Source organism: Electrona antarctica (genome assembly GCF_951216825.1).
Source record: "Electrona antarctica genome assembly, chromosome: 2".
Taxonomy (NCBI): domain Eukaryota; kingdom Metazoa; phylum Chordata; class Actinopteri; order Myctophiformes; family Myctophidae; genus Electrona; species Electrona antarctica.
Window position 1 is genome coordinate 43,409,763 of NC_136807.1, and position 22,983 is coordinate 43,432,745.

Consider the following 22,983-nt stretch of genomic DNA (forward strand, 5'->3'; position numbering starts at 1 on the left):
TGGGGAATTGCAAAGTGTGGTTGCCTCACTCGCTAATATAGGCCCCTCCCAGTAATTTTGCTAGCCAATGACAAGCTTGTAGATCTGCTGCCCAAACTCTCCAAAGCCATGTGACCTTGTTGTTTTTACTCCACCACTGAAATTTTCCACTTTCAAGATAGTGATCTTTTTTAATGCATGTAGAATTTGTTTTTACCATTCATTTTATAGCAATAAAAGACTATGTCTCAAAACACTGGCCAACAGTAAAATTATTGGCAACTAAATTAATATGAATTAGAAATTAAGACTGACAATGCTAATGATTGGTTCATTCTTCATTAGCTTGCAGTTAGTTATTGCATATAGCCAAAATGCAATAATCATATTAGGCTGGTCAGGATGGGGGGAAAAAGTTGTCCTTCAGTTGGCTGGCACACACACACACACACACACACACACACACGACAGGCAATCAATAGACAACGTGTTACAGCTGTTTGCAGCGTTAGCAGCCAGCAGCTAGCTTGGCTAACGTAGTTATTTTGGTTAATTGAAGATGAAAACAGCAAAGCTTTTTATGGTTAGTTGGTTACAAGGTTAGTAGCCTATAATCCTTTCCCCTCTCTCTGACTCCGTGTGTGTGTGTGTGTGTGTGAGAGAGGAGACGTCAGTGCAGAGTGTGTGTCTGACTGTCTGTAGAGCGTCAGAGTGTCTGTCTACTCCAGGGGGTGGAGGCCATAGAGTATATAAAAGGATAGAGACTGAACTGGCGCGAAGCTCCGCCCCCCCAGCTATTCATGTCAGTGGAAGTTGCTCAGTGGCGTTTTGAAGCACCCGGAAGACTGCCGGAAGTCCCTCCTCCGGACCTCAACTTTGAGGTCCGGGGTGACGTATGCAACCGAGCGCTCAATGTTAAAGCCCAGCTGCACAGGGTTTCCCGGTCATGAATCCACGGGTCCGCCTGTAGTCCCTCCTCCTACCACTAGGGCCCAGACCTTCAACGTTGAATAGCCTCACTGGCCCCTTGGTGGAGGCGGAGCACTGGGAGAGTCAGACACGCAGCTATACATCTCCTTACAACCGTACTCTACCGGATTTTCAATGAAAGTGGTTGTTTCACCATGTTTGCGCATTTATGAGAAATTTAATCGGCCGTTTTTTTTCCGATTATTTGTTTTTAGCACCGATACTGATATTAATTAAAATCATGAATATCGAAGCCGATAATCGGCCGTGGCCGATCACTACAGTTTTGACTGTACGCACTTGAGCCATATGTCAAATCGACCGGAAAAAATCAGAATGGTGTGCTTGTACTTTGCTAAGAGAAATGTTGTATAGTTTAATTGATATTAATTTATTCGTGCATTAAATCTCCCCATTGACATGAATGGGAAAATGCCACGGCCACGCCTATATGGGGAGATCTATCATATCATGACGGCCGCGTCATGATAGATTTTCCGCCATTTTGAATTTTATCCAAAACACACTTTTTGCTTTTCCTCCTACAGATTTTGTCCAAATCTCACAAATCTGTACACATGATCTCCGGACCTTTCCAATAAACTCGAACGGCGGAATTTTGATAGTGCGTATCGTTCGGCCGTAATCGTCTTCCGAAGTTAGCAGGAGGGGCCTACTTTCCAAAAAACGCCAAAAATCACGAACGGAATGTCCGATCCATCATAAATTTGAATCACTTGTCGCGGGTGGTTCAATCAACCAAAAGCCAAAAGCAATTCTATTTTCATCCATAGGGGGTGCCGCAAATGCCAAAAATGTAACCATATGGTGCAAAAACATGATTTTTGGGGGATAAATCCCCTCCGAATTACTTACGCATGATCACAAGGTTGAGGTGACATTGTAATTGGCTGGCAATATTAGTGGGAGGGGCATATGTAAGCGACTGCGGCAACCACACTTTGCAATTTTGAAAAATTGCGACCTTTCTAGTTTATCACTGTTTACATGGGTACTACCCATGAAACACATGGGTAGTAGCCTACCAGGAAATTACCAGTTGTTGTCTCCACCAGGCCGAAGGCATGGGGAGAGAGTATGTTTTGCACTCTGCCCCAAAATTTCCAGAACGGCCTGTTATAGCGCCACCAGGAGGCCGCTTTGTGCAAAACAAGTTTTTGGACAGTACACCTACATATTTTGTCCAAACATCACGCAAATTGGTACACAGTCTCTCTAGAGCCATTCAACCAAACGGGTCTTTCAGATTTCTCAGACTCCATCCTGATTGGCTAAGATTGGCTTCCAAAGTTCGCAGGAGTGCTTAGTTTCAAACAAAATGCTGCAAATCATTAACACATCGTGTGATTTCCGTGAAATTGTGCACGCACATTCCCACTAGGCTGAGGAAGAAATGCCACATGAACATTTTCAACTCAGCCTCATGGTGGCGCTATAACTGGCCGAAAGGTGTTTTTACCTCTAACTGCACGGATCTGTGGATAACTTTGTATGCCAACTCCCTAGAGGCCAAGGAAAAACCTTTGCCTGGAATTTTTCACATCTGCTCTTTATAGCGCCACCAGGAGGCCGACATATGTAAAACACATTTTCTAATATTACTCCTTCAGATTTTATCCAAATTTCCCGCAAATCGGTACACATGCTCTCCATAGTCATGTGATCAAGACGGGTTTGTTTGATTTCTCATAATCCACCCTCATTGGCTACAATTGGCTTCTAAACTTTTCAGGAGTAGCCCGCTTTGTACCCGTTTTGTACAAATCGCCACAACTACTCAACGCAGTGTCCGATTGTGGTGAAACTGTGCATGCATATTCCCACTAGGCTTTGGAAGAAATGCCACTTGACAGTTTTCAAATCAGCCTCATGGTGGCGCTACAACAGGCCAAGCCGCGTCGTCTATATTGCTCCTAAACATTTTGCCAAACATCACACACACACTCCTATCCTCCTGGTGGAGACCTGTGCCCAGAAGGGCACTTTTTCTAGTTACTAGGTAATTTCCTGACAACTACCATGTAATTACTTGATAGGTACCCAGTAAGGAAGGAGGAACTGTACTGTAAAATGAAGCGTGCTCTATTTCGATATTACCATATACCTGGCAATTGTAATTATAATCGTCATAAGGCATACAGCTTACATAGGGCAAGATGTTTCCTGTGGTTCTGTTTCAGACAAAGAAACGGGTGAGAGTGCAGGTAATATAGTTGATGTCTTTGACAGTTATCCTGTTTTTGCGTATTTGTCACCGGGTCGGGGTGTAATAATAATGCATTTTATCTTTATGTAGTTGATGGCTGGTAATGGTGGGGTAGTGTAGTGTGTACAGTGTGCTGTTCAGGGGGAGAAGCAGACTTATGGACACGTGTTGGAGCGGAGAGGAATCCCAGCTATGACACTGACCATTTTGTGTTAGTGGTTATCACTCCCTGATATAATTTTACACACCCATGGGTAAACACCAGATTATTGGGTAATAATCTACTAAATACTGGGTAAATACCTGGTAATTTTACAATTATGGGGAAAGAACATGGTAATGCCATGGAAACAAACAATGCTTCCTTTCACAGTACAGTTCCACCTTTCTTTTGGAAATGTACGTGGTGAAAATGTCTAATTACTGTAACATCCTGATGGTCAATTTTGGATGTTTAGAATCTACAATTACAGTGAAAGTACAGGGTAATATTATGGAAACAAACCACGCTTCCTTTCACAGTACAGTTCCACCTTTCTTACACATTAACTTGCAAGGTTTTACCTGAGGCCTGAATGACTAACCAGCAGGCTCTTTCTGCCTTGTTCCACCCTGGTTCTGCCGTGTTTATGTTGAATTTGCTAAAACATATTTTTTGGAAAAAACTAAAAACAAACATGATATGCACAGTCACCATGCTGCATCTGTGATGTTCCTTTTTACTGACACCAAGTTTAAAATAAGAATTGAGTGCACAGAATATCAATATTAGTCCCCACAGGAATCCACTGAGAAAGATTCCGCGGAGAACATTCCTAATTCAGTGGAGAACATTCCTTGATTCCCTGGCTTAGTTAATATTCCGCGGACATTAACTTATTTGACCTAAAATGACCAGTTATCAAGCCATTTTGTTTTCATAATTTAACCAATAATGATAGGCAGTTTCCCCTGTAGATCATGTACCTCCTGTGCCAATATGATAAACGGATACTTTTCATAATTCACACACAGAGTATCGAATAATATCTTTAATAACCTGCAACACGACACATGTAATTTATCTTTTGGTTTGCCCATGCAACAAACATTATATTGGTCAAACATCCCGTAAACTGAAAATAAGGCTCAACGAACACAGAAGCAGCATTAAACGGGCTGACACGTCACCCGTGGCACGCCACTTCTGTGAACTTGGCCACAAAGTTGAAGACTTAAAATGTATAGGCATTGAGAAGGTATGGCTCAACCGCAGAGGTGGCAACCATGAAACATTACTTCTACAAAGGGAATGCTGTTGGATATACTGTTTAAAAACTTTTTTTCCTTTGTGCATGAATGTAACATGTCTCCGTTTCTGTGAATGGCATCGGGATATTGGCGACTATGCCTGACCATCTCCTTACATTTTGATTATTCATTCTAAATACTAAAAAATAAATCAAATGAATCTAATCCCGCAATAAGGATATCTGGGCATAGCTGCCTCCCCGGTGCCACACACATGATATATTAGGTGGATGCTATTGACGGTAGAAAAGAATGATGCTCTATTCTAATGTATGAAACTGATTTATGAACGGCAAAAAGCCTGATGTCCCCAGCGACCTACATTAGCTGTGTTTAAACAATCCCGACATTGTTTTGCTTTGTATATATGTATATTTTGAGATGTAATTGCTAGTCATTGTTGATGGCTAACAGAGACTTTATTACACAGTCCCAATCTGTGATTACCCACCGGGTGTGATGTGAGGTGATTAGCAGTGATTCTGTGCACCTGCACTATGTCACCACTCCCTTAAAAGGAACCTACATTCAGTCAAACTCCACACTGATGAATGCTGGATAGCCGAAACGTTTGTCCCTGTTTTATTTGATATGTTTTGAACGGGTAACGCACCTACAGTCAGAGCGTGGTCACATGAAGAGTAATTTTAATAAGTAAAATCTTTCATGAAATAGATACAATTAATTGTAATTATGGATGAGTCATAATATTCAAATTGTTTTTGGGGATTGATTATTATTGTTTTAATTATTTGTTTTGGTTGCAAAGGTTGTCATTCAAACCCTGCCCACAGTAACTACAGTTTACACAATACTTAATGTGGGTGTAATATTTATTATTTTCTGCTTTAGCATTGTCAATTTGTCATTGTCAGGAGCCAGGACATGGATTCAGTTTTAGTAGGAACCATTTACACAGATTCCGTTTCAGAAGGAACCATTTGGACCATGGCGGACTGTCGTTTCGGCCCGCGCCTTATTTATGTCCCCTCTGAGTCAGGACATAAAAACACACGCGTGTTGTCAGACACCTCACCATGTACAAATCCTTATTATAGTACATAGACTACCTACTTCTTACTACCTACTGGTAATAATAAGTAACTGTCATGTTATATACGGACGCTCCGCGACCCGTTTTTCCTCCCGGAAAATCCCGTGTGGACTACAATATGATGCAACTGATAAACAAATATATTTTTGTCCAACCACGAAACGGCAACCAATGGGTGCGAAGAGGGGCACAATCACAGGCGGTACTTGACAAAGGGTGAATTGGCGATCAATCAATCGTAGCATCTCTAATGAAAACCTAACTTATACTGTACCACTTAAAATCACACAAAAACAAGAAAACTGTCACAGAGTAGGAAATTACATCATAGTAGGTTCATCACATGACCGGCACATGACCGGAAGAGAAGATAATCACGCAACAACAATCAACAATGGCACAGCATCCTATACATTACTGCAAAAAATATATATACTGCAAAATAAATAAAAAAGGTAAATAATAAACAAATTCTTAAGACCTGGAAACACCATGGCTTTCAGTTGGAAAACCCAAAACGTTTCCCTTTGTAAAAGGTGTTTGTCTAGTCCATGACTAGTCCACCTCGCTAGCCGTAACCTTTAGAGGAAATGATCAGACTAATTTACTTTCCTTGCTAAGAAAAGACAGCATAGTCATATTTATATATAACTTGAGTAAGATGAATACTTGAACAATAATGTATGTTTTTTTATATCTTCTTTGCAGACCCCAGTACTGGACCATAACCCGAAGGTCAAGGTGACCGGAATGATTAAAAGAAAAGGGCGGTGTCGTGGCTATGCGGAGGCAATGATTTATCGTGTTGGCCCCATTGATTTATTGGCTAAACTAGAGTTGGAACAACCCTGGGGAGATGAAAGCAATGTAAAAGTGGGCTGGGTCCAAGGGATTTCCTACATGAACAATTCCGCCACATATGAAGACGATGATAAAAAGGATGTTGGAAAGTAAGTGTTGTGGCAGTTAATTTTATTTATTTATGTTTAGGTTTTCTGAGCTCAATTGCTCCCAAAAAACATGAACTTTTAACATTCAGTAGATTTTCTGTGGTCTGGGGTTTTCTGGCATAAAACAAGTGCTCTGATTTGCCTGTGGAGTGTGAGGTAATCCTCCACAAATCCTTTTATAATAGCGGTTTGCCAGCAGATGTCACTGTCGAGGCCTGTTTGCCTGTTTTCATTGTAGCTCAAAAGGGTTAAGAACACACAGAGAAAACCACAAACCACCGGAAATCCACTGAATGTTCAAAGTTCAGGTTGTTTGGGTGTAATTGAGGTCCTAAAACCTAAAAGAAAAACGAAAAATAAATGAAAATGAATGTCATGAAACCTTTAAAACATTACGGGGTGCTAGATTTGCTTTTCTAAGCAAAAACACAAACACAAAACAGTATCACAGTATCACTTGACGCATCATTACACCCTGCCCGCTAACACACAGACAGACAGACAGACAGACAGACAGACAGAAGACCAGAAGCGCTAGTGTTTATTTGTAGTTGTTCATTGTCAGTGAATCTCTCACTGACGATCTGTTCTGCTCACTCTCTCTCTCTGCCCACAGGATGATCATTGATTTCAGCAAAGGGGCCTGCCTTGACTCATATGGAGGGAAGCTGCCCTGGTTTAGTGCGAATAGTTTTGTAGAACTGAAAAAGGGCAAGCAGTTCTACACGATTAAACTTCATGACCTGATCACGGGAAAATTCCCCTGGTATGATCCTTCCAACCAGACGACACCAGACCAAAATATAAGGTTAACACATTTAAGTTCCTTCCATTTGTAGTAGGACATCCAAATGCAAAAAACTGGTGAACTTAACTCACTCAGTGCCACATGATGCCTAATGACGCCTCCCCCTTATGAAAAATCCAAATCACTTTAAAAAAAGGCTTTATTTTGTAATGGCTTGCTTGGCAAAGTTAAAGGTCGTATATGCAAATTCCTGTGTTTTGTAGGTGTTGCCCAGCAGATTCAAACTTGGCTAGGTCAACTATTCATCATCAATCTATTGGTCGAGCCAGGTCAATTCCGGCAATGGTCGTAATGGCTAAATATAGCATTAAATAATTTTTAATAAGCGCACCTCATTTCACACGGGTGTGAAATGAGGTGCGCTCTAATCATCGTACATCAAGAATGGTGGTCCCTTATTGGCCACCATTCTTGATGATGATGTACGATTTGATTTGATTTGATTTTTACGATGATTAGAGCGGTCAGGACATACAATGATTAGAGGGTGGCCACGACATACCCAGACGATTTGCTCACACGCATGGCGTAAATTCTCCATTCATTGTCAATGGCATTTAATGTTTGTGTTCAGACAGAATCTACATGTTTATAGGAGGGGCTCAAAATTAGATTATCTGTAAAATATCTTATTTACAATCAAATTGAGTTGACATGTTTTTTTAAGGGTAACTGTTGCATAATCGCAATATCACATGATTCCCGTGGTCACCACTCTGAATGCTCTGAATTCCCCTCTCGAACGCTTATCAAACAGACCATGAAATTGAGGAAGTGGCTCTCAACATAAATTGTCTCTTTACGAAAAGAGACATTACATTTCCTGTCAGATCCTATTACCCAGGGGGGCAAACCACCCCTTTTTTGGATACATACCTGCATTTGCCATAACATCAAAGGTTTTCCACCAGAAATATCTATGACCCAATAGAATCACAACCTATATGGACACACCGGTCCATTTCTTTGCTGGAAATCCAATATGGCCGCCACAATATTAGCCCCCATTAGCCTATAATGCAGGTGAATAGGGCAACATTTTTAACTGAGGGATATTTCCACGAAACTTCACAGGTTATCAATGATATGAATACCATACAGATCATCTGATATCACATGAGCAGAGCCACACCGCCGTACTAACATGCAATAGCTTTGCAATAAATGGTCTATGGTCAATCTGAGCTGAAGTGTATCAATGAAATACAATCATGATCTTAAAATATTGGTTGATAACTCACTATCTTTGATTTTAGACAAAACAACCGGTGTTTCGGTAGTGACTGCTCTGTTTCGGTAGTGGCCACAGCATTGTCTTTACAATGCGGTGCCATAGTCACTTAACTATTTTGCTAAATATTAACTCTGCTTTACTAGATGCTCAAGCTACTACTACTGCCTGATCACTTCGGTGCCAGGTCGTGTGGAAGCCCAACAAACCTCTCCATCTCCTTTGCCTGCATTCTCACTCTGTCTCTCTCTGCCACACTTTTGTTATGTTTTTGTATTTTGGACCACATGATGAAATAGAAATCAGAATTAAGTACATTAAAAAGCATAAACATCCAATGTTGTCACTACCGAAACAATCGTCACTAATGACTAATTGTTTCGGTAGTGACTGTTTCGGTAGTGACAATTGTATCTAGTTTTTAGCTCAACTCTACAATGCTAGGCAAAAATGGCTAAGAAAAACAGCTTTGCACTGATGTACAAATTGTACATGGATAGAAACATGACATTTAGCAGAAAACCCCAAATAGTTTATAATTTATGAGAAATGATGTGTTTCGGTAGTGACACGCCTAAAACCACACACTGATTTTCAGAAGACATTAATTTCAGACTGAAGTAAACTAGCTACTCATCATTTGGCCACGACGAACATGAAGTCTGTCACTTCTTGGTGAAGAGTGTGGGGGTGTGGCTTAAACTCTCTCTGTTTCGGTAGTGACATGAAAACATGGGACAGCATTTTTTAATTTAAAAAAATAATCTACAAAAGCAATTTCATTATTTCAACTTCCCTATAAAAGAAATCAAATGGGGGTATTAAAAATACATTTAGTAAAGTGAAAATCTCAGGGGTTAGAGGTTGGGACAGCCACCTTCCAATAGGAAGTAACATATAAAGGATTTTCAGTTTTTTCATATATTTAATTTTACATTATCTCAATTAATGTATTGTTGAATTAGACCATACTATGACATTACTACAGTGAAAAGTCTGAACACTAAATAGTTTTTCATTGTGGGACTGCAATTTGAACCAATTCGGTAGAATGGCCCATATAGATTTGTGTACATTACCATTATCATCCCTCGATAATATAAATATATAGCTTGTGCACATCCAGGTGGGGGAGGTGCTGGTAGGCAAGGTGTAAAATGCAGGCCAAAGAACTTCCCCAGTAAAAGGAAGGGACTGCACACTCCAGAGACACTCAGGACAAGGTTATATCTGCTTCATTTTATGACGCATTTCGCCGTGTAGGCTTCACCAGGTGCTTTGACAAATATAACCTTGTCCTGAGCGTCTCTTTTACTGGGAAGTTATGTAAGGGATAATATCTGGCTAGGTGGTAATTCAGGGAGTGTAACCGCCTCGGTGGTTAAACTCCCTGTCGGTGAATTATCTCCCGACAATGACCACCTAGCCAGATATTATCCCGCTTATTACATGGCTAACTAACATAAATTAATACATTGACCCAAAACACAACAAAAAAAGTATTCCATAAGTTCGCGCTGGCTGCGTCTGCAGCTGCAGCACTGTCGGAAAACAAGGAAGTGAGTTGATCAAATAGAATCCATTTTCGGGTCCTGCTTCGTCTATTTCTCGCTCAAATATTTTCAAAAACATTTTTAAGAGCAATGTTTAGCTATAAATGACGTGTGTCACTAGTGTGTGTGTGTTTACATGGCTGTCATGTTGGAAACAGCAGTAAATCAAGCGGGGCGCAGCCGCGCAGCTGGTGCTCAGAGGGTTTGATTAGGCAGCGGTCTGTTATACAGCGGAGCGGTCATTATCGACACATAATTCACCGCTGAATTAAGCGATTGACCAATCAGAATCAAGCATTCAACCAAGCCATGTAATAAATATATATATGTGTCAATAAAGTTAATTTCTGTTTTACTGTACATGCCCTGCAGGTTGAGAAGTTGCTACGAAGCAAACCAGTTCACCAGCTTCCTAATTGCCATCAACATGAAGAAAAAGGTATTATTTATTAATTTATTCATTCATTGTTTTTGTTTTTTAAGACTTTTGAAAAGTGGCGTGTCAAGTTGAAAGTTGTCAAAAAATGGGACACATAGCCATTATTGCCAATACCGATGTTGCGATATAGTCAAAATCGTCAAATAATGACAGCCAAACCCGTATATTGGTCTTGCTGTAGGACGTTTCAGAGCACGAAGTATGCATAGCGGAGGCTCTACAGGCATATTTTTTTCAAAATGGCCGCCATCTACTGTTGTACCAGTTCTAGACCAACTAGGATCTTGATTCTGGTGACAAATCCAAGGATGAGGGATACAGTGGTACTATTTATATTTGTACTGTGACCATGGCAGCCATTTTTCCAAATGGCCACAGGACATTTCAGGAGGTGGGCTTTCTGACCTTTGACTCGTCCCTTTCAGGCACAGTGTTTGACTTCACTGGCCACTGCAGTGGGGGAGAAACTTTGGTCTCTTGATACCCCAATTAGGTTCAGGGTTTTTTGGTGGAGACTTGCCTCTCATGACATCGTTGCTGCGGCAGTTGATCTCCTTACTGCGAGCGGTGGCACTCTCTGGGGCATTGTATCTTGGTGGCCTCCTGCCACCAAGATACGCTGTTATAGAGCGTCGCAGTCCCGCCCCCTTTCATGACTACGCCAGGCCCAGGAAATTAATCCCAATGCATTATTCCCATAGACATTTCAAAAAGTATTTATTTAAAGACCTTTTAAGCATCGTACGAAGCCAACTCGAGTCGTGACAAATCATGGACCAAACAAATAATTACAAAGAAAAACAACAAAAAGTGTAACCTGCCGTTTTTTTCTACTTTCTAATTCTTTGTTTGGCCCAAAACATTGTTTATTGTCATGATTTGTCACGACAATTTGGCTTTGTCCACGGCGTAAACGTCTTTAAATAAATACTTTCTGAAAAGTCTGAGGAAAATGAACGGGGATTTCTTTTCCGGTCTCTCGAGGGGCGGGACTGCGACGCTCTATAGTCGATACACTTTGTCTTGACTGGAGGTTGCTTTCCAGGGCTCTGCCTTGCAGGGTCCAGCCCAGTCTTGTGCAGATGGCTGCTGGCCCACCTGGAGGCCCCAACCTCACTTGCTCGTTTTGGGATGATTAGGTGGGGTGGTCTGCCCCAATCAGGATTGACCCTTTCAAACTGTTGTAGCGGCAGTCTGGCCAAGTGTCTGGCTTTGGCGGACAGAGAACGACACTGATGCCCCCTTCAGTGTCTGCACATCCTGCCTGATAGTTCTGAGGGCAGATCTTCAGGTGTTCGGTTGAGGTAGAGTAGAGTCTTTCCACTGCAGAAGAAGCATTGTGCGTTCTGACCCATTGTCGAGAAGGGCATAAGTGTCGAGGGAACGGTCACCGTGGTGTAACATAACTCTACCTACTTTGAGTAGGATTATTTTCCAGTCAACTTGCTTGTCAAGGTAGAGCACCTTGGCAGTGGTGTTCACCAGACAGGTCTCATCTCTGGGTGTCTCTCTCCGAGTCTCTGAGTCTCGCCTTTGCACAGGCTATACATGGCTTCCAGAGATCACACTGGGCAGCTAGGTGTGATCTACCACAGCGCCAGCACCACTTCTTGGTTCGAATCCATTCTATGCCGAATTGAAGTGGACTCGGTCCCAGACTTTTTTTTTCTCCCTGGAAATAAAAACGTCTGGGTTTCGGAGGCTACTAGTACACTGACTGAGGGAGTTTCCATTTTTCACAGAATGGACAGTAGGCATTAGCTTTCCCTGTCTCTTAGGGTTGGGCTGCCGCCTCGCACTCAGCTCCGTCTTCGGCACCATGCAGAACTATGGGCATATCCACCCAATTTCTGAGCTAACCAATGTTTTGGCTCATTACAAGGGAGCTGAACACGGCCTATGGTTTTTAGCATGCCTACCATCGACTGTACTTGAAGCGCAAACTTCTCAAAGGCTGCCCCATCGCCTCGACAGATGTCGGCTGCCTCCAGGACACTGGCTATGTTCCGTAACGCTAATTGGTGGGCCTGTGCAAACTTGTCTTTTAGCACCACTGTGTGTGAGTTCAGGTAAGCGTCGGCCACCAGGCTCTTCAAGCTTGAGGTGTTCAACTAGGACTTGATACTTGAACCACTGGGTGGCGTTGATGGCAGGCTTGGCAGCAGGTTCGAGTGATAATTTGAGGCTGGCAAACTCACTCAGGTCTCTGTTGGTGAAGTCGGTGATGGTAGGTCGTGTTGCTGCTCCACTGTGTTATCTGGTGGGGGGTACAAGGGCTGGTGTTCTGACCATGCCGGATACTGGCAGTTCAGGGGCAGAGCTGGTTGGTGAGCTGGATGGAGGTCTGGCTAGGAGTACACAGACTGGTGTTCTGAGCTGACTGGGTACTGGGTGACTCAGGGGCAGAGCATATTTGCGAGCTGGAAGGGGGTCTGCCAGCTGATATCCTGGGCTCACTTGACTCTCACATGTCTGTTTGAAAACATGTACAGTACTACATCGATATTACACATTTTGATGTTTTGACTATTTTTGAACATATAAATAGTACCACTGTATTCCTCGTCCTTAAATGTATTATTAGTCACCAGAATAAAGATCCTAAGTGGTCTATAATTTGAGTTATTGGTAAAATAACAGCAGGGTGGTGGCCATTTTGAAAAATGGCTGCAATGGTCACAGGACAAATCTAAATAGTACCAGTGTATTCCTCATCCTTGAAAATGTATGATTAGCCACCAGAATCAAGATCCTAGGTGGTCTAGAACTCAAGTTATTGTAAAATAACAGTGGGTGGTGGCCATTTAGAAAAATGGCTGCCATGGTCACAGGACAAATCTAAACAGTACCACTGTATTCCTCGGGGCTTAAAGTTCTCCGTCCTGGGGAGGAATTTCCGTCTTGAGGACTTCATATTGGCCATTTATGAGATCAGTGCGAATCTGCAAAAACACTTAACTCCTATCGCGCCATTGCCGAAGATCATTGTCAATTGAAGCCTAATTTTGATACTGACGCTTAACGTCATTGCCGAAGATTAATGGCAATTGCGCTTTTATAATTCATTCGATGGATCGAGCCATAATGCTACTTACGTTAGCCGGTTAGCTAGCTGTGTTGTTAGCACAGCACTGGATCGCCCGTCGTCGCCATAATAATCCATTCTATCCGTTTCTTTCAATCGCCTGTATCTCCTATTCCTTGTCCCAGATGGCATTTTGGTCAAAACAGCGTTTCTTTGACGGCACAGAGCCGGCGATGAGGAGCCCCCAAGTGCACTGGCATGGACCCATATTGTAAACAGTTGAACGGGACCTGTTAAACTTAACTGTTAAGCTCCCTACCGGAAGTCTGGAACTGGCTTTTTAAAATAAGAGCTCAAATTTAAAAAATGCTGGCGTGAATTAGATCCTAATTTTTCAATAAATGCTAGCAGAGTAAGACTTAATAAGAGGGATGGGGGGTGTATGTATGTAGCCATGGTCACGGTGTGAATGACATTAAGTCATCAAAACGCAGCATATACTTGCTACTAGTAGTCAAGAGATCTCTCCAAAGTCCAAACTACCAAGCTTCCATTCGCACTCAAATAATATTTACATCGATCAGCTGCTCAGAATGCAACCCGACACGGTGACACCGAAGTGTTGGCGTGCCTGTGACGTGACTCGTGCGCACTGCTGCGCAGACAGTAAATAGCAGATCTGCTAGGTCACGAATGCTACGCGCTGTGAGCTTGTATATCTGCTATTTGCTAATATCGGATATACAAGCCCCGTCTGCCTCTGATTGGCCTACAGACACTGCCCGTCTTGCCTGTCCTCCGAGATGCAAGGCTACTCCGTGGTGGGAAATAATACAAGTACAAGAGAATGGCAACAGTAACTTGTAACTTTAATTTTTGTAGAAGAGGCAAACTAATATTGTTTGTGCCGTTTGCTTTGATTGAATAATTGATTGAACACTTATGTACTATGATTTGATTTGGCTGTGTTCTAAATTAAAGTGTATAGTAAACTATTATACTAAAAAAGATAAAGATCAAGGTATTAATCTAATTCTAGTAAACTAATACTATTATACTAAAGATCAAGGGAGAAATACGGAGCCCCTGAATGGCCATGCATTCAAAATATATTTTATCTTGTCCGTACAAGATAAAAGAGACCTTTTTACAGTGCAATGATGTTTCAAGTTTACACATGTATACAAATAAACAGGCCAACGGCATAAACAATATTAGTTTGTCTCTTCTACAAAAATAAAGTTACTGTCGCGCGTGCCAAGCTGTCATTCTCTTGTATTATATCGTACTTGTATTATTTATTTACTTCCCACCACGGAGTAACCTTGCGGCAGACTATCCAGCATGGATCTTCCACCTCGGAGGAAACTCTGGTAAGGCCGGCAGTGTCGGTAGGCCAATCAGAGGCAGGCGGGGCGTTACCATGTCTATGCTCGGACGTAGAAAAGATATACGCCCACGGGACAAATCTGCGATGGCCCTCTAGTGAAAAATGTCAGCACAGTCGTATGGTTTCTCTTAGCTAATTTAAAAACGGCACAGCTGTAGGGTCTCTCTAATCTTATTTACAATGCAAATACAAATAAGGGTTTTCCAGATATATACCGGTACAAGCTTGTTTCACAAACGGCACAACTGTAGGGTCTCTCTTATCTTATTTACAGGCAGTACAGACGTACTTCAGCCAAGGGGGGTCTCTTCTACAAGAAAAAAACATATGTATTACCTGAGATGATATGCACACGGTGGTGCATGAGCATAGCAGCCGCTGTGTACTGTGCAATATATAAGGTGCAGGGCATTTTTCAGGTTCAGGACGTTATTCAAGGTGCTACGTTATTCAAGGTGCAACATTGTTCAAGGTGCCGTTTCCGGGAGAAAATTATTTGAATAGGAGTCTTTGCATTTTTCAATGGGGGACATTCATTCATGAATACATTATATCAATTAAACTATGATGATTCAAGTTTCTTGAGATGTACCACCTTTACCTTTCAGGATTATCAAAAGTAGCTGATGTACAAGCTCAAATCGCTTGTGCCGTGTTTCGAGCTTGGATTTGCTACTTTTTATACTTTTGTGTGACATTGTAGTATGATCCGGTATAAGGGCACACATCTTTTTCTGCAACGATATCAACGATCAAATATACTAATGTTACACTTTCCTCTCTCAACCCAAGGCGATCCAAGAGCTGCGGAGGGTTCACTGGAAGTTCGAGATCAAAATCAATGTGAGGACAATCGGGGACGAGGTCAATTGTGAGCTGAAAACTGCAATTGTGGGGTTAACAATGAACAAGGAACTGTCTAATGTTACCCTAGAGGAATGTATTTTAGATGGCAACAATGAATTGAAAAAAATTGAAGATACCATCAACAAAAGCTTTCGCCGAAAGTGGATCGACACAGACGGCTCAGAGGTGAAACTGGTAGGAACTGACGAAGATGACGAAGATGACGAAGATGGCGTACCCGCCGTAGCCGGCATAGCCGGCATAGCCGGCGTAGCCTTTGTAGAGAAAGCTGAATTTGATGGCCAAACCGGCGTGAATTTGCATGAACATGAAGGAGACCATCCAGAAGACGAGGACGTGGATGTTTTAAAACCCGCCGGCGATGACGATATCTTGCCCTCAGAATCAGACGATGACTTTAAATTTGACGTTGACTATTGATTATTTACAGGCCGTACAGACGTACTACAGCCAAGGGGGTCTCTTTTCTTCAAGGAAAAACATATATAGCCTATTACCTGAGATTATACACACAGGTGCATGATCATAGCAGGCGCTGTGTACTGGTCATTTTTCAGGTTCAGGACGTTATTCAAGGTGCAACATTGTCCAAGGTGCGGTTTCCAAGAGATTTTTTTTTGAATAGGAGTCTTTGCATTTTTCCATTAAAAGTCGATTTTTTGTTTTTGTTTTTTGTCTGAACAAACAAGGTTAAGGAATGTGAATCAAATCAGATGTGTGTTGCTGTTCAGACTTGATATAAAACAATCAGATTCCAATCTGGATAGGCCAAAAACATGATTCGGGCTGCTAGTGTGAACATAGCTTTAGGACATTAGCTCAAAGCCTATTTTTACTCGGATCTAGTTCTGTTGTGCTCCTGTTGTGCTTCTGTTGTACTGGTTTCTCGCATGTACTAACGTGTATCTAATATGTTGTTTATTCTGACTTCCTTTTGCCTTCATTATTACTAAATAAAGTGGCTTATTCTATTTAAAGCAATCTTTCATGAGTTCTTCTAACTTTCAGGTTTTAGCTTGAAATTACCTTAAATAGAAACTCACAGCGAACATTGTGATATGACCGTCTGGCCATGCCCAGCAGCCCAACGTCTGACCATGCCCCCCACTAATGCCCCCAGCTTCATTTTCCATTCGGGTGCCCATGTTGAGGAAGTACCCATTTTAATGTTGTGCTATTGTGTTGTTATTCACCATGTGGGAGGGGGGGGGGGGTCAATTTGGTATAGCCATCATGACCGATGGGGGCAGCCCTAGTCTTGCGTATAGCCAGAGAACTATTCCACAATCTCTGAAGACAGGAAGAATTTGAAAATTGTGGGATGCAACAGTCTGACCACACGAGACTATAGGGCAACCCTTCTGTGCACGTCAGTTTGGTGTTTTCTGTGCAGGTGTTACAAATAGTGTTGCAGTCCCGCCTCCTTTCAGAACGACGAGGGCACCAGGAAATAATTCCCCATTAATTTTTCTCATAGATGTTTCAAAAAGTATTTATTTAAAGGCCTTTAAAGCCTCGGACACAGCCGAGTTGACAAATCGTGACAATAAGCACATTTTTTGGGCTGAACAGATAATTAGAAAGACGAAAAAAGGGCAGGGTACAACACTTTTTTTGTTTTCTTCTTTCTTATTTGTTCCAAAAAAAATTATTGTCATTATTTGTCAACTTGGCTGTAGGCTGTAGGCTTTAAAGGTCTTTAAATAAATACTTTTTGAAACGTCAATGAGAAAAATGAATAGGTAATTATTTCCTGTTGCCCTCGTCGTTCTGAAAGGGGGCGGGACTGCATAGGAACTGTTGTCATGACTACAGTTTGAACTGCTTTGAAAGCCCACCTACTACTAATATTAATGCTACCGAGCTGAAATTAGATGACATCCGATATTCACACATTTGCATGCTCAATACCTCCTCCAAGTAAATTTAACTTAGGCTAAACAATGGGGTTTTGTCTCCCTACTCTTCTATTGAGACATAGAATATATATTGAGACATATTCTTCAATAAAATGTCAACCAAAGAACAAGATTCCTTTACAGTGTACAGGATCGCCAAACAAAATCTCTAACAAAAATACCTTGAAGACCCTAACCCATGCACCTTATGGTACCACTGTCTACCACAGACACAGCACCACAAAGGCCCTTAAAACAAGGCTGGTCAGGCTACTACTTGGCCTTACTCCCAGAACCCACCTCACCCATGCCCATGTTGATAGGCTGGAATGGTATAGGGTTGAGGATGAGTACAGCCACTTGCAATGGGCCTGGGGCCCGTTTCACGAAATTTGGATTAGAGATTAAACCGGGATTCAACAGATATCCTGGCTTAATATATCCTGGATCAGCGATTAACCGGTTTCATGAAAGCTGGTTAATTTTGCCAGATTAAGTTGAGGGAGCATACTAACTGTGGGTTTGTATATAGAGAACACTTATCTTTAATTACATTATGTGGATAATTTATATTATGTATTATGTGACACTTTATAATGTGTGTTATGAATGAATTGTGATGTCTCTGGACATTGAGAATGCACAGGGACCTGTTTCACGAAAACTTGGATGAACTAATCCAGGATTTAAGACAAAACCAGGCTTGTTAAATCCTGGTCTGTGCCAGATGCCACTAAGTCCTATTAAATATAACATGAATCAAAAAGTCACATACATGTAGAGTAAGGCCTACACATCTGCTGTCTGGAAGAAACCACCTAACTCCAAAATGAAACAAAAATATATATATATAAAGTTTTCAGGAAATTAAGAAAACCTTATGTTTTGAAAACAAAGCAATTACTAGAATTACTAGGGCAGGCTTGTAATAAAAAACTGCAGTTTTAAATAACATTTAACTCCTTTCAACACTGTTTCAGAGACATAGCAATTGTTATTAACCTATTCATTTTTATTTTCATTGCAGAGTTTCTAATGATCTAATCATTCAACTAGGCTATTAGTTGAATGACGCTCTGTCTATCAGACAGAGCGTTGACGACGTCATCATATGGGGGACGGGTGGTCTCTGTAAAACTGTTGTTTTTGGGCCATTCATCAATCAAATAGATGTCTTATCAGACAATGTCACACTGACTGCATCAAAAGTAATCAACAACCCATACTATAAAAACTGGTCAAACATTGGCCAGATTGTCAAATAATGTAAGAGGCAAAAAAAAAAAATAGTCGACAAGCTCACAATGCTATGTCTGTGGAACCGAGTCAAACTCAATGTAATGCACTAATGTACTTATCAGGGTGTGTGGGGGGGGGTCTCCAGTTCAAATTTGATTTTTCTGTGGGGCCAGGAAAGGTTGAGAACCACTGCTTGACGCCTTTTTATTGTATTTGTTGCCCTTTCTTTTTGTGTGTTTTAACCTTGATGTGGTGTAATATGTGATGTTTTGCGCAATGTGTTTATATTTTGTGCAATGTGTATGTGTTTTGTTTTTTCTCTTGCTGTACTGCACTTTGGTCGGCCGTTGGCTGTTTATAAATGTGCTTTATAAATATAATTGACTTGATTTGACTCCTACACATGCCCCATGGACTTAGGACACGCCTCCTCCCTTTGTTTAATTCCAAAGTCTCTGAGGACTCACTGGTTTAAAACAGGAGGCTAGCAAACATCAAGAACAAACATCTTTTCAAAAGGAGTCACGGTTCAGCTGCCACCATGGTGAGTTTTGTTTTGCATGGAAAATAATAGTCATTTTAGTTGGTAGTGTAGATTGAAACATATAACTACAGATGATTTTAACTCTAGAATATCATTCAATGGTTTATAGTCTACATACGTAAAGCTACACAATTATGAACAGATTGTTTAAAAAAAAAAAATTGCATAATGACTCATCCACTTATTTCTGATTAAACACATCAATGTTGTTAGTTCGTTTTCTGATTTCAAAATAGACCATTTTGAATGATTGATTACTTTATCGACAGTTTGCAAAAAAGGCATGGTGGCACAGACCTATACAAAAGAATGTTAAAAAGATTTCCATTGAGTTCCTGTGTTTTTCAGTATAACATTATGTAAAGGAAGCAATTCATTAAAGCCGGCATATTCAATTTTAATCTGTATTTTTCTTTTTCCCTTGAAGAAACACTTGGCTGTAGCCTTACTGTTGTGTGCCCTGCCTTCAGTGATTCATACTGCCTGTTATGCAAAGGAAATCAAGTCAGGTAAAGGCCAACAGAACAGTAACAAAGTAAAACATTACGCGCGCGCGCTTACACACACACACACACACACACACACACCCGCACGCCTCCTCCTCCGCGCCACACATACACGCATGCACTGACAGAGTAAACAGAGGGCATTTAGCCCACACGCTGCCTACTAGTGTAGCTAATCTAGCTATCCGGTCAAACTGCAACTATCACTCAAAACAAAATAATGTTTTCTACAGTTGTGACAGTGTGGCGGTCCTACGTCACATGCATTAACGTTGGTCGCTGGTCGGACATGGTCCAGCTGATTTATTTTTGTCTAATGCGAAACAGTTTGCCAAAAAAACAGTGCCCTGTCCGGCTAAGGAGGAGGAGAGATGATCTACACACACACACACACACACACACACACACACACACACACACACACACACACACACACACACACACACACACACACGGAGTGAGAGTGCGTATTAACTTGAATTTATAATCTAACCATATACTGTAGATATGACTCATTGTGTGGATGATACTGATGGCACATGGCATGCAGTCGGATCCAGCTGGAGGAACAGTCGCTGCAGGGACTGTGGCTGCGGTGGATGCTGTGACGCGTAAGTACCAGTGGTGGAAAAAGTACTCACATTGTTTATTTAACCCATTCAGGCCTGACGTCGAAATTTAAAAAAAAAGTTTTCTAAATCATGACAATTTTCGGAAAGATTTGAGGCACATTTTAACGATTTTTCAAAAATAGCAGACCTACAAGTTCATAGCGCGCCACTCGGTGGCGCGCTATGAGCTTGTAGATCTGCTATTTTTCAATAGCTAAATTATAACATAATGTTTAAAACGCTAACGCTAACGTGACATGGATGCGTTCCAGGTCTCAATGGATAAAGTAAAAGTATCAATATGTAGAAATACTCCGGAATTCAAAATGGACTTGGGTAAAAGTACAAAAGTATTGGTATCAAAATGTACTTAAAGTATCAAAAGTAGAAAGTACTCATTATGCAGAAATGTCCCGTTTCAAGTTTCAAATGTATACAAATCTTTTGAAAATAACAGATCTACAAGCTCACAATTTGTCATGATGGGACACATTGTGAGCTTGTAGATCGGCTATTTTCTTTTTTCTTTTATTCTTTATTTAAGGACATCCACAATCATATTATACAACCATTTTTCAGATAGTATTTCTTTGTCCACAAAAATAAGTTAAGTACAAATACCTCAAAATTGTACTTAAGTAGCCTACAGTAATTAAGCAAATGTACTTTCCACACTGCTAACTAACCAATTGGTATAGGGTTACGGTTAGGGTTGGGGTTAATTGATGAACTTGTGAAGTCAGAAGTCAGAACAGAAGCCATTTCATTTTCTAATGTTCACTCTGTGATTGCAGGTATTCAGAACCCAGGAAATTTCCGGATGACTGTGTGGCAGAGATGGATTGGAAAGCGTGTGTCTACAGAGTGCACAAGAAGGATGACCCCTCTGTAGAATGCCCAATTTATGCTTCCGTGGGGTAGTAATATCACTACTGTCTGTTATATTTGCCTATAGTCTTTTGTAGACTTTTCCATGACAATTCTCAGTAAAGAGGATGAGGACACAAATAAATTCCATAACAATATATGCCGTACTGAATGTCTTCTGTGAAACAAAATGTTTGTTGTCATATTTTTAAGTTAAACAGGTTATGCTTGCCAGATGCCACTAAGTGGCAACCATGCATCAAAAAGTCACATACATTCAGAGTAAGACCATGCTGTGCCGGGAAGAAACTACCTAACTAGAAAATGTTCATTTCAGAAAATGGAAAATATATTTTTTTCAGGAAATTAAGAAAACGTTGAAAAAGTTGGTGCTGTGACTTTATATACAGTATTGTAATTACTTGCATGAGAGGGGGAGAGGTTGTCGAGTTAGCTGTTTTATCAGATCAGAATATTTTTTGAACAAACACACAGACGTAAGGGTGTTCAATAGCATTGATTGAGTTATAGGTGCATGGTTTCCTCCTGACAGCAACGATTGTATTGTACATTATACAGGAAAGAAGTATTACTGCAACAGCCAATAGAACCATCCCAGGGGACCACAATATCTCAGGGCCACGGCCACAAATATTAACCAATCTTTAGTTCAAGAGTTTATGAGGGAGAGTAGCACATTTGACCAATTATTGTATTATTTACCAGTAATTAAAGAGACGGGTTTCATTCATCAATGAACAATGAATCATTCATTGCCATTGAATTGCCACATGAATAGTTTATTAGACATGAATGTAAAAACAGCAACAGAGTACAGTCAAACACTTATTCCAAAAGGGATAGCACCAAAAAAGGTCCTTGCACCGCAAGGACCTTTTTTGGTGCTATCCCTTTTGAAATAAGTGTCGCAAGACAAGACCGCAAGACAAGACCGCAAGGCTTGCGGTCTTGTTTCCATATAGGTCCTATGCAAGTAATACATAGACAATTTGACACATTGTGTTAACTATTGAGTCATTTTGAGGAATATGTGGCTTTAACGTCTATAGCGTAATAGTAATTTAATATCTATTGTAATAATGACAAACATGAGGCAAACGTGTTGGGTCATTTTAGAAATATAGTATATATATAGTAGAATTCTGAATTTCAGACAATGTCAGCCTAGTATAAGCCTGACAAACAGAATTGTAATTATATTAATTCCCTATACAGAATAATAAATCGTGCATGGCACAGACTACAGAGGGGTCATCCTTCTTCTTGACACATTCTTTCAGATCCAGAGGGTAGGGCTAATACCTGCAATCCCTATGTTAACATTAGAAAATGTAGTAGAGGATATGCGCATGCATGCATAAAGTGCGTGGCAAATCGAGTGGCAAAGTGAGTTTAACGTTGTTTATTGCAGTAAGATTGTTCTGTTTGGATGTATGGACTGTCAAGGCCAGAAAGTAGTTTTTGCCACTCAGTGGGCGTTAACGTCCGGATATGATGATGATGTCACGTGAATAC

General features: G+C 41.0%; 2 protein-coding genes across 3 annotated transcripts in view; both read left to right on the top strand.

Moving 5' to 3' along the window:
- Positions 1-16,759, top strand: part of LOC306938461 (uncharacterized protein) — a 30,502-nt gene extending 13,743 nt beyond the window's left edge. For both annotated transcript variants that reach the window (XM_079522652.1, XM_079522651.1), the window contains exons 6-9: positions 6,228-6,469; positions 7,086-7,277; positions 10,434-10,500; positions 15,708-16,759. In XM_079522652.1, the coding sequence (XP_079378778.1) occupies positions 6,228-6,469; positions 7,086-7,277; positions 10,434-10,500; positions 15,708-16,202 (996 nt within the window). In that variant the 3' untranslated portion in view covers positions 16,203-16,759. The remainder of the gene's footprint in view (positions 1-6,227; positions 6,470-7,085; positions 7,278-10,433; positions 10,501-15,707) is intronic.
- A 2,575-nt stretch (positions 16,760-19,334) lies between these two features.
- On the top strand, positions 19,335-21,577 carry msmbl (microseminoprotein, beta-like). The gene is made up of 4 exons (XM_079496022.1): positions 19,335-19,463; positions 19,891-19,972; positions 20,475-20,580; positions 21,375-21,577. Exons 1-4 carry the CDS (start codon positions 19,461-19,463, stop codon positions 21,499-21,501), a joined length of 318 nt encoding a protein of 105 aa, XP_079352148.1. The 5' UTR covers positions 19,335-19,460; the 3' UTR covers positions 21,502-21,577.
- Positions 21,578-22,983: the final 1,406 nt, after the last annotated feature.

Coding starts and splice junctions, on each gene's coding strand:
- msmbl (XM_079496022.1), top strand. Junction 19,973..20,474: donor TGCAAAGGAAATCAAGTCAG/GTAAAGGCCAAC, acceptor CATATACTGTAG/ATATGACTCATTGTGTGGAT. Junction 20,581..21,374: donor TGCGGTGGATGCTGTGACGC/GTAAGTACCAGT, acceptor CTGTGATTGCAG/GTATTCAGAACCCAGGAAAT.